The sequence below is a fragment of the Pseudorasbora parva genome, chromosome 24 (assembly GCF_024679245.1).
Source record: "Pseudorasbora parva isolate DD20220531a chromosome 24, ASM2467924v1, whole genome shotgun sequence".
Taxonomy (NCBI): Eukaryota; Metazoa; Chordata; class Actinopteri; order Cypriniformes; family Gobionidae; genus Pseudorasbora; species Pseudorasbora parva.
Genome location: NC_090195.1, coordinates 2,636,268 through 2,659,177, shown reverse-complemented (window position 1 = coordinate 2,659,177; position 22,910 = coordinate 2,636,268). Strand labels below are relative to the sequence as shown.

The following is a 22,910-nucleotide window of genomic DNA, read 5'->3' as shown; positions in this document are numbered from 1 at the left end:
TTGTCTGTTAAGAAACAAACTTCTCATAATTCCTTTGGTTAAAGTTTTTCTCTTTGTTCTTCATTAATCCTTTTTCTTTTCTTTATCTCTAAAGAGAGAAAATGGCCACGATCGCGACTGGAAAAACAATCTCCTCCTGCGCAGGAAGCAATGACGCTCAATCAGATCTCTTGTTCAGGGCACTGATCAGTGAGTCGGCCACATTCATGTAGGCTACACCATAAATATCGATATATGGTCTACACGATATTGGCTACTGATTCACCACCAAATGCATCCATCACATTAGTTGCCTTATGAAGGTTAAAATGATGCAATAAAAAATTGCGTGAACAGCATAGGCTTAAGTGTAGCCTACTAGCTACATAAGATTACAAGTGTAAATTAAATTATGTGCAGCTTTGTGTAGGTGTAAATCGCCTTTCAAGCGTAAGAAAAAAATATTTGCTGCATTTTACTGTTATAAGAGTAATGCATGTAGCCTATTGTGAAACTGCAGTAGGCCTAGGCTACACACAAAATAAATATGATCTGTAGGCTTCTTCTGACTTTCATTTTTTCCGCGCCGACACTTTTGTCAGGAACTGCAAAACTTTTGACCGTGTAAAACTAGCCTATCCTTTGTGTAAAAATAATTAACTCTTGCAAACGTCTAAATGACTGTAGTCAATCAAATGAGCTATACTCATTGACTCTCGATTTTCTCTTGTCTGATTGGTTCAATAAACACATACGCCAGAAACACATCATCCTCATTTAGCATTTGGTAAGCGATATGGTACTCAATGCACACAAATGTTGATATATAAAAAATAGAGCATGATTGCTTAAGCTGTGCACCTATGTTCATACTGAATTTCGCGCTGGTAAGAACATTTCTGTGTATTCAAAGCGCATGTGCTCATCTTCATCCTCCTCGGCAGGCCATGATTATTTTGTAATCTTATGCCGCCTTCACGTGCTTTCGGAAATTTGATAATTCCCATTTCTGGTGTTTACGAGCTCATACTATTCCAATGTTGAAATGGGAGGGCGTTCATGTGCAATTATTTTACCTTGGAAACTCGATTTACGATAATTCCGATAGGCTAGTACAGGCAGCATTAATGATGATGAAAGTAGGCCTACTAGGCTATCTGCACTCATTCATATTTTCACAATTTCATACACAAATTCATAATTTAATACTGATAGGGGAAATTCCAGAATTATAATTATTAATAATAATATTATTATTATTATTATTATACTAGCTTAAAATTAGTTATAATATTTTTTACGTGTCAATGGGTAGCCTGACGTGGTCATACTCAATTCTAGTCAGCTAAGTTCGGCTGGCATCCAGGCTAGGGTATCTCTAAATTATGCTCCACTTATCATCCGTAATGCCATTGTGTAACCTCTAGATGGCTGTATATTTCTATATATTTAGGTGAAGTGAATAACTCTGAGTCTAATGATCTCTTCATCACAGCTCCTGTTAGTGGGTGGGATATATTAGGCAGCAAGTGAACATTTAGTCCTCAAAGTTGATGTGTGTGAAGCAGGAGAAATGGGCAAGCGTGAGGATTTGAGCGAGTTTGACAAGGGCCAAAATGTGACGGCTAGACGACTGGGTCAGAGCATCTCCAAAACTGCAGCTCTTGTGGGCTGTTCCCGGTCTGCAGTGGTCAGTATCTATCAAAAGTGCTCCAAGGAAGGAACAGTGGAGAACCGGCCACAGGGTCATGGGCGGCCAAGGCTCATTGATAATTAGGCTATTTAATGCACATGTATTTAATGACAAGAATTGAACTGGATGTCCATAAAGAGTTAAAATGAGTCTCGGTGAAGTACAGTATTCTTATGTGAGGATGTGAACCTGAAAAACCACTAAAAACAAAATAATAGTGCTTGTGCTGATGTTTTCTGGCAAAAAATGTCACTGCAGGATGATGTCATTATGAAACTGGATTTTTCTAAAGGGATTGAAGGATGCAAAGTAAATTTAATACCTGTTAAAATGATATTAATAAGAAAACATGATTTGTTTTATGTTTTGATTTGAGAAAGCAGGTTTATGTAAGATTTCCATCTTTTTTTTAAAGGACAACTCCGGTGAGAAATGAACCTAGGAGTAATTAACAGATGGTTAGCGAGTAGATGGTTCTCTGGGATGCGTTTTCATGAAAATCGAATGTAAAGAGTTTTATCTGTAAAAACAGATTTGCTTATAGCGCTTGTCTATTTGGCACCGGGTAGACACAAGGTGTTTCTCAATGTCAAGGATGCTTCCTTGGAAGGACTGATTCTTCCAAGTCACTTCCTTCAGAGGCTAGGCGAGGCTCCTCTTTAGCATTCGGAGAACACGTAAATGGAACAAGCTAGCAAGTGCACGTCATTACGTCAGAAAAAAAAAAAAAAGCATTGAGAACGTTGTAAGAGTACAAACAGTTTAATAAGAAGATACTTTATAAACACAGTACATTACGCGTTCACGGACAGGCGCCATCTTGGAAAACTGTTTCGACAGGAATTAAGTTTGTGAAATGCAATAACATGGACATTTTTATTTTTATTTATTTATTTTCTCTGTTGCGTTCAGTGTTTTCTTCCGGAAACAACGGACCATATGAGATTCCAAGTCAGAGTTCATCACTTAGAACAGCGCTCGTGGCTCGACGAGTAATGCGCTGTGTTTATAAAGTATCTTCTTATTAAACTGGTTGTACACTTACAAAATTGTCAATGCTTCGGTTTGCTTATAGGGACCCTCATTATGCTGCCGTGTTAGTGTGAGGCTATTTTGAGCCTTGTTAGTGGTATTAACTAGCCATTTAATTTTACTACCCGGTGCCCCATAGACTAGTGTTATACGCTAATCTGTTTTTAGAGATAAAACTCTTTACATTTGATTTCCATGAAAACAAATCCCAGAGAACGATCTACTCGCTAACCATCTGTTAATTACACCTTCATTTCTCACCGGAGTTGTCCTTTAAGTTTAGTCTCCTTTATCCTATTTGTTCAGATATTGAATGGCACGTAACGTTCTTCTTATATTCTTTTAAAAGTAGTTCTGCACTTCTTTTCAAGTATGACAATTGTATTTATAAAAAATAAAATAAAATAAAAATAAAAAAAAGTGATGCCTTCTGTTTAATCTGGGGTCTTATCATTGACAACTGGAGCCATCCATTCACATTCCCAGTTATAGAACCGTTTAGTCCCGCCGAGCCAATGGTTGGGCTATTAACAGCGCCACGTCCCGCCTCTCAGGGCGGGCTCAACCAATCCAGCTCGCTCTTTCTTGCATAATTAACGCAGGCTTGCGGTGGGCAGTGACGCAGAGTCTGAGACTTTCCTCGTAATTTATCACAAAAAAATCGCTTCATTCGCCGGAACGGAGTAATTACTTTATTCCCCTTCAAGCTCCACATCTCTGTGACGCAATACCGGATCAAATCCATGTGATTTCGTTGTTCCAGACAGGACAAGCCCTCTTACATGTGGATATTGATGTGGTAGGGAATAAATAAAGATGCCGCAGCCGAAATCGCGCAAGATCGCCGTCCTGGGCTACAGATCCGTCGGTAAGTGGCTCGCTGCGTAGTGCGTTGCGTCTTATGTATCGTTTGCATCAGCTTTTGATATTTCCCCGCATGCATGAGATTCGTGCGTGCTCGCGTGAGCTGAATGTCACCCCATGCGCGTGCTGCATCCTCATGCATTAAAGCACGAGCTGAAGTAAGCATTGTGTCATTTAACATGATATAATACACCCCACACCCTCATGCATCTAATCCCAAACTTAATTCGCCTGCTCTTTACGACTAACGCAGTGTGAGTGATGTTCTGCAGATGCATGCAGGCCTCAGTCCAGTGTCAAAGTGCTTATTCTGCCTGTATGTTCATTATGGTTCATGCATTTTCAACCTTCATATTATGAATACACATGTCAGCACTTCACAGAGTCATGCATTTATTTATAGTAGCTTCATGTCATCTATGGATAACACAAATAATTAAATATGTTTAGTATCCCTCATCCTTACATTTTAAAGGCAGCTATATTTTTATATAGAGACTAATTAACACGCTATGTCAAAGAATAATGCAGGGTTTTAGTTATATTTGATGATTTTCAGTAAAAAGAAACTGTCAAAATGTTTGATTTACATATCAGTTGCTATATATAATCTTGTATTTATAATAAATTCATGGATAAGACACAGATCCTGATCTCAAACATGAGTTTTGTGTAATTAATTCTCTATTCCCTTCTCATTGAGCTTATTAGAGTAATAATCAATCCAAAAATCAGACTGAAAATCAGACTTTTTTTATGTCTCAGAGAAAATTAGACCTTCCTCTTCAGCTCTCGGATCTCATTTGATTTGATGTTCAGATTAAAAAATGTGGTTTTGCATTGTTTAAATGCTCTCGGGTATCCAATCTGAGTATCTGTAATATGAATATCTGAATAAATCTCAATTTGAATTATAGGGGACGGTTTTCAGTGAAAACAGTTTGACTCTTTGTAAGTTATTACATGAGTTCAGAAGATTTGCCAGAGCTTGACGTTGATGTAGTGATGCTCATGGATCTGTGCAGTGACTCGGACTCTCTGCTTCTTCCCACTGGAGTTGGATCGTGATCTGGTCGATGTTATTGTGTCAGTGGCCATTTAGAGCAAATGTATTCTCTCTGCAATAAAACGTTTACACAGAACATGTGTGCGCTGATGTGCGTGACGGTTCCTTGCAGATCACAGTTGAGAGAACATGCCAACATCACATCAGGACACACTTGAGTTGGCTTCAGCCTTTGGGATCTGTTCCTCTCGTACATTCAGGCTGGTTCCACGCAATCATGACTAAACCCTGGCATGCCTTCCTTGTATGCTGTGCTCTCAATGTCAACTTGTTTTTCAAATCATTTTCACTGATATATAAATTAGTGACTCAACAAAAATATGAGACTTAAAAGTAACATTTGGTAATAAATGACACCAATTGTAGTAAAATTTCAATTGAAACAAATTCTATATATGGCTACTATAACTATTTTTGAGGGCAAAATATCTTTGGTTACCAGAATTTTCGTGTGCCATTCATCCGCATCCATCTACTCATCCATCCCTCCAAACCCACCCATCAACCCAGTCCATCCACCTATTCATCCACCTACCCATCTATCCACCAATCCTTTCATTTCATCCATATACTCATCCATCCATCCATCCATCCATCTACTCACCCATCCATTCATCCATCCATCCATCCATCCATCTTTCATTCACCCTTCCATCCATCCATGATTCCTTTCATCGGGTGCTTCTCAATATCCCTCCTCGTTTCCTCGCTCCTCCGTCCTCCATCCTATGACCCGGAAACCGATGGAGCTCAGCCATCTTGTAGGAGATCTCAATTCTCTAACTGCACCGCGAGGATGGAGGAGTGAGGAGCTTCTTGAGGAGTCATGAGCGAGGATCTAATGTCCAAGAATCCCGAATAAATCCAGCGGTGCAGTCATCATTAACTGACGCCGCTTTAAAGTGACGCTAAAGGGAGCGAGGATATATCATTTCACTTGATTCAATTCCTCCGTCCTCGCATCTTTTCCTCACGTCCTTCCCTCGCATCCTGAAGGGGCGGAGCTAAGGCGCGAGGAAAGGAAGCTAGGAAAGGAAACGAGGATGCACAAATAAGAATTGGGAAGCACCCATTATCTCCCTCATCCATTAATCCATCCACCCATCCATTCATTATCCATCCACCCACCCATTGCCACAACTTCAGATTTTTGTCCCCCAAATATCCAGTTTTATTATGTAGACCTTAACTGGGCCTGTATTGAAAATGTTTCATGAAAGCATGCTGGAGAAATAACAGTATGTTTGATGATTTAATGAAGCTGTCAGCTCTCATAAGGTTCATTTCAGGCCTCAATATGGCAGATGCATGTGAACTTTAGATAACATTAAGTATGTTTTAACCATTTGATTCAGCCGTCAGTTCTGTGTTCGTGACATTTCTGGTTTCAGCTCACTATAATGGCAATGCCCTAACCTTCACTAGTCAATCCTAATAAAAACCTTTGAGTTTGATTTTAATGATGCACTCCACAGCGCATTTTGTCTGCAAGTCTTTGTAGTTTGAATAAACCATCCATAAACTCTATTTTGTGATTTCCAAAAGCAATTGGATTTCTTTTCAAGTAGAAAGTCTTTAAATCTGTGTCGTATTGGAAATGTACAGTATTCCTGCTCTCATTACAGACATCAGCGCTCTGCGTCGGAGGCGAAGGATCTCTGCATGTCCACTTCACTGGTCATGACTAAACGCCGTCCGCCCACATCTGGGCTTTGTTTGCGGGGTCATGAGCCGGCCGATCGGAACTGTATGTTCCTGATGCGTTTGCTCCTGTTTCAGGGTCTATTTATAGAGCTGATGAGGAAGGATGCCTGAAATCAGATGCGCTTCCATTAAAATGGAGGGAATCAGGCCTGCTGCTCTCTAATGGCTTTACCATCGAGAAGTGCTTGATGAACAACTGAAAAGTAACCAATGGAATAGATTTTGCCTTAGAATGTTTAAAAGTTAATTCATATTCCTGATCTTATTTTAAATGATTCATCTGTGATGTAATTCTAATGAAAAATAAATGCAATAAAAGCTAAATTGGGTTAAAGGGTTAGATTAGAAGTTTCCGTAAATGCTCAGTGTGATAAACTCCTGGACTCTAGATCAGTGAGACGTGTTCTCTGAGCGACCAATCACGCTTCTCTGTCTGGCAATCTGATAGACCAGTCTGAGTTTGGCGGTTCCCTGGAGAACGGGACTTGCCTGACTGCATTGTGCAAATTGCAAAGTTTGGTGGGGGGGATTATAGTGTTGGGTTGTTTTTCAGGGGTTGGGCTTGGTTCCAGTGAAAGGAACTCTTATGATACCAAGACGTTTTGGACAATTTCATGCTCCAAATTTTGTGGGAACAGTTTGGTGACGGCCTCTTCCTGTCCTAACATGACTGCGCTCCAGTGCACAAAGCGTCGGTCCATAAAGACATGGATGAGGAGTTTGGTGTGGAGGAACTTGACTGGCCTGCACAGAGTCCTGAGCTCAACCCGATAGAACAGCTTTGGGATGAATTAGAGCGGAGACTGAGAGCCAGGCCTTCTCGTCCAACATCAGTACCTGACCTCACAAATGAGCTTCTAGAAGAATGGGCAAAAATCCCCATAAACACACTCCTAAACCTTGAGGAAAGCCTTTCCAGAAGAGCTGAAGCTGTTAGAGAGGGTGGGCCGACTCCATATTAAACCCTACGGATTAACAATGGGATGGCATTAAAGTTCATGTGCATGTAAAGGCAGGAATCCCAAAAATGTTGGCAATATAGTGTGTTGATGCAATTTCACACGCTTCAGAAATGTATTTGCGTTACATAATTGTAATGCATTAGGGATTAATTACATGCATTAACGTTGACAGCCCTTAATTTTAAATTACCAACATTCACTCATAAATATATTGACAGGAGAAGTCATAATACCATATGTCGTCTGTAGCCCCGCCTTACATTTAAAAGAGCCAATCACCTTAAGAGTGTGAGAGGGTTATTTTTTTTATCATTTCAGCTGAAGAGAGACAGTTGCTCTAATTATTAGGTTTTACGTTTGTTATTGAAATGTAACTAGGGCTGTGTAATATTGAAGAAAAATACGCTATCTTGTTAAATAATGCGATACTCGATATGCAATACGATATTGCAATTAGTGTGTAAAATCTATTTAAATTATATTAAAACAATTATTTAAAAACAGAATGAACCCCTTTGTGTTTCACGTTCTTTCTGGGAAAAGAAAGAATCTTTACAACTTCTGAAAGTGACCAGCAGTGTTGTAGAAAAAGTTTGTGTCATATTGTTCACGTTTCGGTGTGTGTGTCAAACAACGCGAGACTACAAATGATTGTTTTTCACACATTATTGCGTTTAATAACTATTTTTAACATCAAGCAAGTCACATAAGTAACAGTAATGTGCCCAGTCTATTCTCTGCCCAATGTGTGACCTAAAACACTTTTCACAATGTGGATGTAGCCTATCAGAATCATTCAGATATTGCGAGCCATTGCGATATGCATATTGCGATTATGTCCATTTGTGATATTTCGATAATTTCAATATTTTGCACAGCCCTAAATATAACTGACAAACTTGTTACATTATTGGAGGCTTTGTCTTTGGTCATTCTCTGTTAGCCATTGAGTCGAATGACTTTAGGAACACCCGCTTTTCACAATCCAGTTTATTCCTGATGGATAAAATACTTTTTTTCATTGAAGATTCTCCTGCATCTCTAGTCAGGACATGTTTGGCCGTTCCATCTGAATGATCAAACGCGCTTCTGTCCCTCAAAGAGCCGCACGTCCATTCCGGAATGTCCCGATGTTCCTGTGGGCTTTTCCCTGTGAATGAGAGATCGCATTTACGAATGCTGGATGCAGAGAGGAACTCGCCGTTGTTATAGCAACCGGCTGCAGGGCAAATCTGCCCACACACTCATTCTGTGTGTGTGTGTGTGTGAATGTCCTGCGTTACTACCACTATGGCAGTTTCATCACAAATGCTCTTTTGAATGGGAATGTGTTTAATCATGATGCATTCACAGAGCGAATCGCATGAAACCAGTCGAGAACCTGTTATAATAATGATTTCTGCATCATTGTGTCAATATGAATCTAACATATGCATTTTACTATTTATGTATTCTGTGAGCTGTAGGCTGGTCATGCATTACATAACTGAAGAAAACTGCATGGTACTAGTGTAAAGTTCAGGTTCATTCTCTCATGATTTGAAGGTAAAGATCCTCTTTCACGCTGTCTGACTCTGATGTTTCTGTTTCAGGGAAATCCTCCTTGACAATACAGTTTGTGGAAGGCCAGTTCGTCGACTCCTACGACCCCACTATTGAAAACAGTAAGTCAATCAAATCACAATTGAATGCATAATAATGTTTTAAAAATTCAACTTTGAATTTCAGGGTATTAAAATTAATTCTATGAAGTCAAATGATCATTATGACCACTGACAGGTGAAGTGAATAACACTGATGATCTCTTCCTCACGGCTCCTGTTAGTGGGTGGGATATATTAGGCAGCAAATGATCATTTTGTCAGAAGCAGGAGAAATGGGCAAGCGTAAGGATTTGAGCGAGTTTGGCCAGATTGTGACGGCTAGACGACTGGGTCAGAGCATCTCCAAAACTGCAGCTCTTGTGGGCTGTTCCCGGTCTGCAGTGGTCAGTATCTATCAAAAGTGCTCCAAGGAAGGAACAGTGGAGAACCGGCCACAGGGTCATGGGCGGCCAAGGCTCATTGATGACCGTGGGGAGCGAAGGCTGACCCGTGTGGTCCGATCAAACAGACGAGCTACTGGAGCTCAAACTGCTCCAGAAGTTAATGCTGGTTCTGATAGAAAGCTGTCAGAATACACAGAGCAGCTCAGTTTGTTTCATGCTCTACTACAAATGACTCTTATGAATCAGTTCTTCATAATGACTCTGAGGGGGCTTCTCAATATCCCTCCTCGTTTCCTCGCTCCTCCGTCCTCCATCCTATGACCCGGAAACTGATGGAGCTCAGCCATCTTGTAGGAGATCTCAATTCTCTAACTGCACCGCGAGGATGGAGGAGTGAGGAGCTTCATGAGGAGTCATGAGCGAGGAAACACAGGTGGAAGTGTTTTATCGACTAAACGTGACGCACAAATTAATTCTCCTCCCCCTTCACATCGTGCCACGGTTTATTCATTATTATTATTATGTTTTCATGTACAAGACACAAATGTTTGTCGAATAACAACACCTGACCGTTGCAGAATTATATCAAAGCACAAGAAAATGAACGAAACTAATAGAAACTAAACAATGAATAATTAGTTGTTTATAATAACTGGTAATATTAATTAAAATATGGACAAATGTGGTATTTTGTGGAGGCTGAAGCTTACAATATAAATAGTTGTCTCTAATGTCCAAGAATCCCGAATAAATCCAGCGGTAGAGTCATCATTAACTGACGCCGCTTTAAAGTGACGCTAAAGGGAGCGAGGATATATCATTTCACTTGATTCAGTTCCTCCGTCCTCACGTCCTTTCCTCACATCCTGAAGGGGCGGAGCTAAGTAGCGAGGAAAGGAAGCTAGGAAAGGAAATGAGGATGCACAAATAAGAATTGGGAAGCACCCTGATGGTTCTAAAAAGATTCACTCACTGAATCATTCAGGCTGATTACCCAACATCTGACTCACTGAACCACACATCTGACTCACTGAACCACACATCTGACTCAGTATGTTGTGCACTTGAGACTTGTTGCTGAGTTGTTGATGTGACTCAACATGTAGTTTAAATTATACAATAGATATATGTTGCTTGCACATTGTGGTTGATTTGGACTTAAAGGGGGGGTTAAACACTCAGTTTCAGTCAATCTCATGTCAATCTTGAGTACCTATAGAGTAGTATTGCATCCTTGGACTGCATTTATATAGCGCTTTTATCCAAAGCGCTTTACATTTTTGCCTCACATTCACCCATTCATACACCGACGGCGATGTCAGCCATGTAAGGCGCCATCCAGCTCGTCAGGAGCAGCTGGGGTTCGGTGTCTTGCTCATGGACACTTCGACACTTGGTCAGGTGGAACCGGGGATCGAACCACCAACCTTCTGGTTTGTAGACAATCTACATGAACCACTGAGCCACTGCCGGCCACGGCAGTGAGATATGAAGGATCTCAGCATCCTTCATATCTCCGAAAAGTCTTTAGTTTTATTATATTTATAAAAGAAATATAGGCTGTACCGAGTCTTTCCGGAAAAAAACGAGCGCCTGGAGGCGTATCGTGTAGGCGGAGCTAAAGAATGACGAGCACGCAAAGCGTCATGGCTATCGATCTCAGCTAATAGATATATGATCCAGAGTTTCAGAACGAAACAGTCTTTCGGAGGCTGAAATAAATTGAACAGGAGAAACAGCAACACAGGACGTCCGTCTCTGTGGTATGGACTGTATTTAGTGGCCTGTCAACATTTGTGTGTGTTTACTCGCAGTTTATGAGGACATGATTCGGTTTATGGACTATTGTATGCGACTAAACCTTAGCAGTAGCAAGCAAAGCGGTTTTGAACGTCAGACTAGTGTAACGTTATACAGAACAACAATGGAGTCCGTTAGCGCATTTGAATGACGAAGCACGCGATCGTGTCGTTTACTGACGGCCCATACAAGGACCTTCCGCTCTAGTAACGTCAAGTCGACCCATACTCGAAAAAAACTCTCCGAAACTTGTGAGAAACCGGAAGGAGTATTTTTAACACAGAAATACTCCATCAAACGTCCAACATTAGTTTTTGAAACTTTGTCTATGTTTAGGATGGGAATCCAAGTCTTTAAAGGTGTAAAAAGCTCAGTATGCATCAAACAGCATTTCACCCCCCCCCCTTTAAACCATGATTTTCCTTTCATAACTTGTTGCATCTGGTCTAGTTTGGACCGGGTGTTGGTATGTTTTCTTGTTGGTAACCTGAATGTATTGACCGTATGTTGACCTGTAATATCTGCGTGTGTGTGTGTGTGTGTGTGTGTGTAAATAAACGCTGGTTTTCTTCATTCTCCTCATCTGGCCGTATGACAGAGCTGTTGGCAGGATGATGTAAACTGGAGGAAAGCCATGTGTATGTGTGTCATGTTTTGTTGTGCATTATGTGAATGGCAGGCGGTATAGATGTAAATGCGTGTGACTCCAGCAGCAGCGTTTTTTTCAGTCAGCACAGCCCAGCATGCACTGCTTCTGCTCTCGGTCACTCTGACTTTGAAGGGCCGCTTTAAGTAGACCAGATGTTGTCTTATTAGATTATGATGTGATATTTTCAAGGGGCAGTCAGTTCATAACGCAGCTGTCCGTCAGTGGAACGATGAGTGGTTTGAGTGGAATCGGGGGTGGGGCTTGAGTTATGTGGGTGTGGCCTTCCCATAGATGACTCCACCCCTACAGTATTCTTTACTTGGGTTTTCTAAGGGTCTGTAGCACTTCGACTGATTATTTTAATAGCAAAAACAGTGTTTCAGTGCATTATTTTCAGCAGACTGTTTTTAATAGCTTGATTTGCCTTTGCAGGAGGTAAATAAAATAGTCTGTTTAAAGGAGAAAAATTGTCACAAATTAGTTTTGCATTGAATAATCAGAAATACTATTTTTTTTTCATCCTGAATTTTCTAATCATAATTGATTAAAAAGAAAAGTCTACCAACTTGTGTGTGTGTGTATATGTATATGTGTATGTGTATATATATATATATATATATATATATATATATATATATATATATATATATATATATATATATATATATATATATATATATATATATATATATATATATATATATATACATATATACATACATATATATATATATATATATATATATATATATATATATACATATATATATATATATATATACATTATGTAATATCTAAAGTAACATATGCCAACATTTAAAAGTGTTTTTAAGACATTAATATTTGTTTACTTTGATAATAATCATAAATGTTTCTTGATCATCAGATCCTCATCTGAAAATGATTAGTGAAGGATCATGTGACACTTAAGACTGAATAAATTACACTTTACTATATATTCACATAGAAAACAGATGACTTACATTACAGTAATATTTTATTTGTTCCTGTATTTTAAAAATCCCAAACTTTTGAGCAGTAGTTTATGTATGTTTATATGATTTGTGTGTGATTAATGTTGGTGTATTGATCATAGCTGCTGCTGCAAACTCTCTCTCATCTGGTGTTTTATTTCTCTCCGCAGCGTTTACGAAAATGATCACAGTGAACGGTCAGGAGTATCACCTGCAGCTAGTCGACACAGCTGGACAGGTCAGAGCGCCTTCACTGACACACGGCTTTACAACGTAACGAATGAGGCCTTGACAAACTAACGGAGATAAAATACGTTTAGGTTGAAGAAATACAACAGAAATAACAATGAAGCTATGTAGAATAGTATATAATAATACTAAAATGACACTGCATATATGGCACAAAAACATGTTGTGAATAATTTAAATGAATGTAATTTTTTTCCACAAAAAGTAGCATTGAAAATGTGTTATTAATATTTTTTGTGTTTGAAAGTTATAATAAAAAATTGTCATGAATCATCATTTATTTTTTTAAAGCATCGTCTCTGAAGTGTGTTTTGAATCTCTCTCTTTCAGGACGAATACTCAATCTTCCCACAGACCTACTCCATAGACATCAACGGCTACATTCTGGTGTATTCAGTCACGTCAAATAAAAGGTAAGAGCGATGATGATCATCCACGAGGCTTTTAAACTCTCCGCTGATGAACATGTCATCTTTGAGACTGATTCCTAAAGGATGCGTCTCTGCTCAAAGGGGCTATATGTTAGGATTTTCATGTACTAATCGCTTAATATTAATGCACAGCTTGGAACTAAACTAAAAAACAAGACCTTCCCTGAATTCCTAGGTCGTCTATGAAAGCCTGTAGACTGATTGGATGTTTTTGCTGAGAAAATCAATAATATTATAGCAAATAATTATTAAAGTCTACAGTTCAATTAAATAAATGTGTGCGCTGCATGTTTCAGAGTGAAGAGAGAGGCTTATCTACAAAAAATAACAGTCTGATGGTTTAACATTTTCAATAGAATAGATGAAGAAAGCCATAAATATTAGTATGTTCACAATAAATGCATTTTTACAGTGAAATATTGCATTATTTTTTACTTTGATATTTAGATTTTGATGAAAGATTGTTTTTATTTAGGAGCAATACTACTAATTATTTATATATTTATTATATAATATTTAAGCAATGATATATTTTTCCCCAAATCGTGAAGCAGTGCTGCCGGTCTTTGCGTTTCTAAAATCTGAATATGTAAATGAATGTGTTTCTGTACGTCCTTCATTATAAAGCGTCTGAATTCATTCATCTGGAGGAATAAAGCCCAAGGACATGATGTGACTAATAACTTTGTCAAGAGTCGTTCCATGAATTTATGAATGTGTTTATGAATAATGTTTCAGGAGGATGGCGGGGTTTATGCCACAATCTAGTTTGAGCTCATGAGCAGGTGTTTTAATGCTTTATGAATAATGCGATAAACCTCGAGATATTTTAGTAAAATTATTCTGCCTGTATTATTCTCATTAAGTCACTTAATCGGTCTCTCCCTCTTCTTTGCAGTTTTGAAGTAGTAAAAGTTATCCATGAAAAATTGTTGGATATGGTGGGCAAAGTACAGTAAGTATGTTTATTTTAGTAATTTATTCATTCAGATTTGCAAAATTCGTTCATTACTGAGATAGGAGTTGTGTTGATAATTAAAGCTAGTGTATTGAATCATTTAACTTCCATAATGTGAGGAAAACATGATATTTAACAAGAACGAATACTAGAATCATTCCTATTAAAGAATATAAATGTGCTCCGGTTTGACTATAACAGTGAATTATCAGCAGAATAAACACATTTGCATGTTAATCTGTCATAAGTGTTCAACATTAATGTCACTGTCCTTCTCCTAGAGTCCCCATAATGCTGGTGGGCAATAAGAAAGACCTTCACATGGAACGGTACGTCACATGAGGCTATTTTTGCATCAGGAGCATTTGATTAATGAAAGCATGTGACGTTCTGTTCCTGATAAGTCACATCATGATGATGATGATGATGATGATGTGCTTCAGCACTTTCACATGTTCCTGCAGATGCTCTGACCTAAATTAAAGGCAAATTAATCTTTCTGCAAAAAACTATAATAACTCTGAAGTCAGACGCTCCAGTGTACTTTTTAAAGGAGTACTTATTATAGTTCTTTAAAGGGGTCACGAACTGAGAAATCATATACAGTATCTCAATAAGACCTGTAGATGTCTGACAGAAATAAAGTCAGAGTAGAGACTGATTGTCTTCTCAGTTGAGTTCATCTAAAGCTGTGTCTGAAGTCAGCTCAGGGCCGGCGTTTGCTATAGGCGAGCTAGGCGGTCGCCTAGGGCGACAATTGTGTTAGGGGCGCGAGCGCGCTCTAGTGCCGCCCATTACTTCCCACTAAGCATATAATCGGAACAAGCGAAATACAACATAATGTTCATGAAACATGATCATCATAGGGCGCCCCCTCAGCCACACGTTTAATTACTTATCAACCTGATTATTAGATTGAATTGATGGTGATTATTGATTATTAGTTCAGGCGTTAGGTCAGGCAAGTGCTCATCTTGCGCGTTCATCAAAAATGAGGCGTCTAAACCCCGCGGATGCACAGGGACGGAAAAAGAGAAAAAGAGAAAGGAAGAAAATCGAAAGAAAGCCCAGTATAGAGGTTAGTCTTCTTATCTCAGCCAATAAGTTGTCAAACAAAATAAAATTACTTAGTATCAATCTTATCAACTAATATTTATTTTATAAATATTATTAATATTGTCACCAAGCTATCACTTGCTAGTTTTCTACATAATTACTATACGTATTGCAAACAACTTCACTGACAATAATCTACAATAACCTACATGGATGTCATTTAAATATCAAAAGTCCAGTTCGTTATGAATATGGATAACGCTCTCTACGTGGGCGTCGGAAGGAAATAAATACGGCCTCTCGTTTTTTTTTTTTTTGTTTTTTTTTTAACTGGAGCAGCCTAATGAAAGATGCCATATTATTTACATTAAACACAAATATGCTGTGTTCACCTAATTCTTTACAGTGGCTGTAGTCTAGTGGTAAGACGCATGGCATCAAGATTTGATGCAGATCGATCAGAGGTTCGATCCTGCCTTTTGCCACACTCGCTCTATTCCCTGTTCCCATCACATATCAGATCGGAAAGGCATTTATTTTCAATAAAAAGTGAGAAAATGTTTGAAAAGTGGAAATAAAGCGTCGAACGTGTTTAATAATAAGTGCTTCTCGGTTAGGGGTAGGCCTAGGTAAACAGACATGTGCTGAATTAGAATAGAGACAATAAAAGTGAGTGGAGTGGGGTGGAGGGGTGTGGGGCGCAAAACTCCATCTCGCCTAGGGCAACCAAAGAGCTAGAGCCGGCCCTGAGTCAGCTGTAGTTCTTCTGTGTTTCTCTTTCCTTCACTGATTCTGCTCATTCTCATCAGGTGTCTTCAATAATCAAATAATCATCACTCAATTAATCTCTTAAGTATCTGATTATCTCTGACACTGCTTCAGTGTTACTTTAACACTCTGCTGGTGGTTCCCAAATGAACACGAGCGGTGCTAATTCAACACTGGGGAATTTACTGGGCGACATAGAGGTCATTGTGCTATAAAAATGTCTGGTACGTTTCAGAACTCAAAACTTTCTTGTTAGTCTAAAAGCAGTTTATATAGTAGCCAATCTGCCATAATGACAGGATGTGGAGTGTGTCACTTTATTACGTAAAAGTGTAGCTAAACACGCCTCCGGCTGCTTCTACATCACTTCCTGTTTAGCCCAGCCCACTGAATCCTTCATGCCAGTGTAGTAGGTCTGCGATGGATTATTTAGTACATTTACAAACAGACTTTTACGATATGAACTGGACAGGAATGCCACAACATGTCACTAACCGTGTTCATTCTAACGCCTGATCTGAGATCAGTGATTTCTGATATGATTCGCCTTTGGCTTGGCTTGCTCAGTTGGAGACACTAAAACTATGATCCAAGTTATTCAACTAAATATACAAATAAAATGTATTAATTTGGTCATATTTAATTCTATAAACTATCCAAATTAAACTAGCCAAATCAAATTTTGCTGTAATATTGTCTTGTTTGACACTGTGAAGCTGCTTTGAAACAATCATCATTGTAAAAGCGCGATATAAATAAAGTTGATTGATTGATTCATGTACAGTCAGATGTTCTTTGTCTATGTGTCAGTAAATCAAACCAGTGACTAAACGCTCAACTTTACATTGTTTCTCTTGGTAGGATGAAAATAAACTGTTATATAAACTGTGATTAAATTATATATAGAAAGCGATCAAAGAACGCTCCCTTTACAATCTCTGGAGCTGTCAATCAAACAGAGCGAGTTTATCAGTGACTGAGTTCTGGAATCACGCCAAAACTCCTGTAATAGTCAATGAAATCTCTTATTTACATTGGGTTTGCACTGTTAGTTATGATAAAAAAACATTCATTAGTGTGCAGAAATCGAGTTACAATGACGAGATCACAGCATTCATGAGCTCAACCTGTCTGTGATCGGCTACAGTGCTCTTTACCGCCACCATCTAAATATAACACTATAACCAACACTTTTCATAAGTTAACCTTTTCAGCTGTAATAGTCAAAACGTGCTAAACGTTATCGAGAGAGTTCCACTTGTAATACTAGCTATTTCAAATTCAGAGATGTTAGCCAATAACTAGGGATGCACCGAATCCAGGATTTGGGTTCGGATTCGGCCGAATATTGGGCTTTTTGACTGGGTTCGGTTTCTGCCGAACCTTAGATTTTTTTTTCCACCGAACCGGACCCACTTGCACTACGCGATACTGGTCGATGATGCCGCGGTTGATTATGGCAATGTGTTTACTAGGTGGACCGTTCGAATGCAGTAGGCTGTGAGAAAGTGAAAATGGAACTTATGAACAGAAAATGTGTTCTTTGGCAGTACTTTCAGTCACAAGAAGGCAATTCAAGTCGAGCTATATGTTCAATTTGCAATGCCGATTTGTCTCGCGGTGGCAAGAACCCTAAACAATAGCCGCTGGATGTCCTGTTCGCGAACGAATCGTTCTTTTTAACCGGATCTTTTTAGTGATCCGGTCGAACCAGTTCACCAAATCGGACTGAATCGTTATAAACGGCTCGCGTCTCAAATCAGCGCTGATCCCACAAGTTACTTTAGTTACTCACTTTCTGACATGAGTGACAGTCCCTCAGACTAGAAATAAACTAATATCTTGAAGTATATGTTGTAACTCCAACAGTTCACTGAACTGAGACATGTTTTGCTGTGAGAACCGGTGAGCTGAGATACTGCATGCGTGATAGAGTCGTCTTGAACAGAACTGTTTTCACGGGTGAACCAAGGATTTGTGTTTATGTTATGTTTAGTTTATGTTATGTCACTGTAAATTTATTTAATCTGTGTAAAACATCAGTGTTTGCACGACAGTGGCTGTATTGAGTGCTTTTGCAAAACATGAATTAAAAAACGTATCCAAGATGATGATGATGACAATAATAATTATTACTATACTAAGTTTTGATTACAAATAATTTATATGAATGTGTTTGAATGTATTTTCATCCGCCGGGATGATATAAATGACTACAGACAGCAATACGGCAGTGTCATCCTTTTAAAATTAAATTAAAAATACACTGCTGTGGACGTTGTTTATGTCATTAATGTGTTTACTGTGATAATGGACTGAGGATGGGAGTTGGATTCGGTATTCGGTTTCGGATTCGGCAGAATATTAACTAGTGGATTCGGTATTCGGCCGAACCTCAAAAATCTGGATTCAATGCATCCCTACCAATAACAGCAGTGGGCGTTTACACTGAAGTCTCACAGCAGCCAATCACAGTAGTGGGTGTTTTCAGCAGACACGCCCCTTCAAACAGAGTATTCAAATCAGAGGCGAAAATCAGGGTAGGAAAAATGCCTTTTGTTTAAAAACTATGACAATTTTTGATGTAAAAATGATACTAACATTATAATTGCAGCCCATGAAACATTATGAAACATACTTAATCAAATCTCAATCATAACTTCCATTTTTCCAGTATTTAGATTTTTTTAAACGCATGTAAAACAGGCATTGGTTCAGTCAGTCGTCACTAGCACTAGTATTAAACCCTTCCTCAAGTATGATGTCTTGTGAACAGTATTTCACACAATAGTGGACCGTGAATAGAGAGGAAACGTTTTTCAGGATGTGATGTAATCCGTGTAAATTCCCCCTCATTGAAGCTGGATCTGAGGCGGTGGAATAAACCGGCTGTCAACATCCTTTACTAGTGTTTCCTTCATAATGTGAGCATAATCTGAGCCTCGGGAGGGATGATGGGTCAGTTATTCCTGCAGTGAAGCCTCATGCCACACACACACATTAGAGGAAGAAATGAGACGCAGAGAGTGAGGAAGCAGCTTCTGTGTGTATCTCGTGTTTCATACATGATCTGCGGTGTATCGATCCTCTGGGCTTTACCTCCGTCAGGGGTCCGGTTTAACTCTTACCGCTCCTTCATGCATTCATGTTCATGTCGCATTAAAGGCGTGGCTGCATGCGATCTGACTTTTGTAACTGTAGTTAGTGTGTAATGTCGCTGCTTGAGCATAAACAGTCTCTGCAAAGTTACAGTGCTGAAAGTTCACTGCAAACGGAGATATTGTCTTTTAAAGTTACGGCAGTTTATTGCCTACAAAAACGGCCGGTTTGGACTACAACGAGCTTCTTCCTGGGTTGGTGACATCATAAACCCTCGCTAGTCTCCGCAGATGTGACTTCTGCCCGTAATGCGAAGGGGCGTGGCTTCCGGACAACCTGTACTTGGCACTTCAGCCAATAAAAATACAGGAAACTACATTTGGCCATCTAACCAATCTAAGACCATTGCGTTTTTCAGAGGGATGGGCTTCATAGAAGCAGGAAGCAAACGAGCCGTTCAAAGGACAGTGGAGACAGCGGTGTGGAATAAAGGGAGAATAGAAGAAAAATACGGCGTAAAAAAAAGAAGTATTAAGCCCCATAAACACAGCCAAGCCTAGAAAAAAACACAGAACCACCCCTTTAAGGAAAACTCCTGTACAAAGAATTTTTTATTCTCAGAGTTTTCTCTTCTGATCAAAATAAAGTGAAATCTGTGTGTATTTGTGTGCCGGCTTTAATGCGTTTGAAGCTGTAAATGACGTGACGTGTGTCTCTCTCAGTGTCATCAGTTGTGAAGAAGGCAAAGCTTTGGCAGAATCGTGGAACGCAGCGTTCATGGAGTCCTCAGCCAAAGAGAATCAGGTAATGATGCATTTCCTGTCCGACCTCCTTCTTCTTCCTTTCTGAGGAAGCACTGCATCTGCTGATGACTTCAGTGTGTTACTCTCAGAAAATGATCATTGATCACCACACACACTCGTCTGATCCAACAGTCAGTCTGTATGAATTCAGTGTTTAATCTAAAACTCAATCACTGAATCGACTGTCCACTTCAGCTGACATCATCAGTCCCTATTATTATTAATCAGTCTCCTGTCATATGTCAGCAGAGGCACCACTAGCTATTTTGGGCCCTATGGAAGAATATGAGTTTGAGCCCACTACTGCACCCATTCCACACCACACATACAAGCCAACCTAGCTATCCAAAATGTTCGGGTCCTATTTTAACGATCTGAGCACGTTCTGAAGCTCATGGTGCAGGTGCACGTAGGGCATGTCTGAATACACTCTTGCTAGTTCAACAATGGAAAAAATTGTCCCCTGAATTTGGCACGTGGTCCAAAAGGTTCGTCTCTCGTCTCTTGATGAGTTATGGGTGTGTTTTGGGCGTAACGTGCAATAAACCAATCAGAGTCTCATCTCCCTTTCCCTTTAAAAGCCAATTGCACTCGCACCATGGCGGATTCATATTTACATGGCAGAATTTGCGAGCGGAAAGACTGATCACACTGGGTGTATGATGGTCTGGTCTGCAATTTAATAATGCTGACCTATTTTTTGCCAGAAATGCAAAATATTGTATTATTATTCTTCCGTTTCTTCTTCTTCCACTCTTGAGTCTATGGCAGCCTGTAGAACCATATGGTAAAAAGTTTTAGACACTTTTTCAACTTTTGAACCGTGACATTCACATGCTTATAACTTTGTGCTTGGCCCCTATAATTGCTGCTTGCAGCTTTATTTATTATGATTATTATTAGGAATGTTCCAATGACACTTTTTCCTGATATCTACACTTTCATTTTTGGTACTTGCTTATACTGATGAATTGTATTTTCATTGCATTTGTAATTTTCACATAAAATATTGGTTATTAATTATAGCCATTTTGTTGTCTTTGTTGAAAGTTTTGAGTTGAAAGTTGAAAGTTTTAAACTTTTATTTTAGTTTGAGTTATTTTAGTAAATCAAGTTAAACTAAATAAAAATGCTAAATATTGCTTTGGCAACTCATAATATCAGTTAATGTTTATTTTATTTCAAGTAATGACATATTTATGGTTTTAGTTAACTATAATTCAAAAATGATCATATTAGTCAGCCTAATTTGTTTAGTAAATGTGTTTCCTTTGGTTTTGCTTATCATTCCTAATCATTTTCATGATTAATTATACATATTTATCCATGTGTTGTACAAGTTTTTGTTACTTTAACTGTTCATTTAATTAATTTTTCTCAGGAAATTATGCCAAACGGGGACTGCTAAATTAAAACCATGCATACTTTATAATATTAATAATGAATGCATCTGTAATGAAAATTCATCAATTATGTAATTCAATCAATCAGTTTATGATACCCTATCAATAATGCATTCATTTCTTATCCAAAATATACCTAACCCTTTCAGTGGTAAAATCATAAATTCTCTCCAGATAGATTTATGTAATCAAACTAAATTGTATTGTTTAGTCAAATATTGGTTTGTTAAGGGAGCAGGTATAATCTTTTATGTGACATTTCAGTCAAATAATCAGAGATGATGTTGTTGATTGCTACTGTTTTATTATATTTCTACATTTATATTGGCTTTTATGCTATAATTTTCCTTTGTGGTATTTTTCGTAACCACTTTAGCTCTGTGAACCCCTCTGCAGCAAATTTGCATACGTCATAATTATTCAAAATTTGCTGCAGAGCTTAAAAATGTGTTGCTGTTTTATAAATTTTAAATTAATTACTTGGACTATTGGTTAACATGAACCAGTCTGCCACACGGCTGAAGTGACAACAGTTGAAGAGGGGTGGAGCAGGATCATCCTGAATGAAGATCTTAATGTGTGTGTGTATGTATGTGTGTGTGTGTGTGTGTGTGTGTGTGTTTACAGACGGCGGTGGAGGTGTTTAAGAGGATAATCCTGGAGGCAGAGAAGATGGATGGTGGTGCTCCACAGGGACGAACGCCCTGCTCTATGATGTAGATAACCCCGCCCTCTTCCTTCCCTGGCCCCGCCCCCTCTCCCACAGTCTGCCCCGCCCACCGGAGAACCAGCACAAACTTTTCTAGCAAAGCATGTTTGTTTCAGGCTGGCATTTGGGGTTAACTGAGCAGCTGTGCTTTTGTGTTTTGGTCTAGTTTACGGTTAAGACTCGGTTAGCTGTAGGATTAACGGATTTGAACAGGGTTAAAGACTCTTAATATGAAATGTTTGCTAGAAAAGTCTGTTTATAGAGCCCTCCTGCCCTGCCCCGGCCCGCACCACAGCACTGGACACTGGGATATCCCTCTACTTGAAGTGGCTAACTGCCTGTTTCCTGCATAGACATTTTCTTTTAAACCTTTTTTATACTTCATTTCATTTAAATTTTTTTTAGTTGTGATATTTTTTTTCTTTTTATTTATTCAGAATCTTTTCGTGACATACATGAATAACACACACACACACACACACATTCCCTCTGCTTCATGTCTGTTCTGCGTCTTCAGCCTTATGTTTCCATTCAGCTCTTCTCTACCTCTCATCTTCCTCTCTGCCCTCAACCCTTTGGAATTTGTATATCGTGTTTCTTAAACGGTAATTATGGCCAATAAAGTTGGCAGCATTCATTCAGTAGTGAATGTTGTTAGACTTTTTTTGATTGTAATCATTAAACGCAGCATTTTGTTTCACTATCACTTGAGTCGCTTGCTGTG

The 22,910-nt window shown here is 38.9% G+C and overlaps 1 protein-coding gene across 1 annotated transcript; it reads left to right on the top strand.

The window, feature by feature from the left end:
• The first annotated feature begins 3,301 nt into the window (after nt 1-3,301).
• Nucleotides 3,302-22,889, top strand: rheb (Ras homolog, mTORC1 binding). Its single transcript, XM_067435172.1, has 8 exons — nt 3,302-3,572; nt 8,893-8,964; nt 12,881-12,948; nt 13,290-13,372; nt 14,289-14,345; nt 14,630-14,677; nt 19,994-20,075; nt 22,105-22,889. The coding sequence occupies exons 1-8, from the start codon at nt 3,521-3,523 to the stop codon at nt 22,195-22,197; spliced, it is 555 nt and encodes a 184-aa protein (XP_067291273.1). The 5' UTR covers nt 3,302-3,520; the 3' UTR covers nt 22,198-22,889.
• Nucleotides 22,890-22,910: the final 21 nt, after the last annotated feature.

What these genes read in the sequence shown, in the direction of transcription:
- rheb (XM_067435172.1), top strand. Translation starts at nt 3,521, where the DNA reads ATGCCGCAGCCGAAATCGCGCAAGATCGCCGTCCTGGGCTACAGATCC. An exon ending in CCTGGGCTACAGATCCGTCG is followed by an intron (nt 3,573 to 8,892) that starts GTAAGTGGCTCG and finishes TTTCTGTTTCAG; the next exon opens with GGAAATCCTCCTTGACAATA. An exon ending in TAGTCGACACAGCTGGACAG is followed by an intron (nt 12,949 to 13,289) that starts GTCAGAGCGCCT and finishes TCTCTCTTTCAG; the next exon opens with GACGAATACTCAATCTTCCC.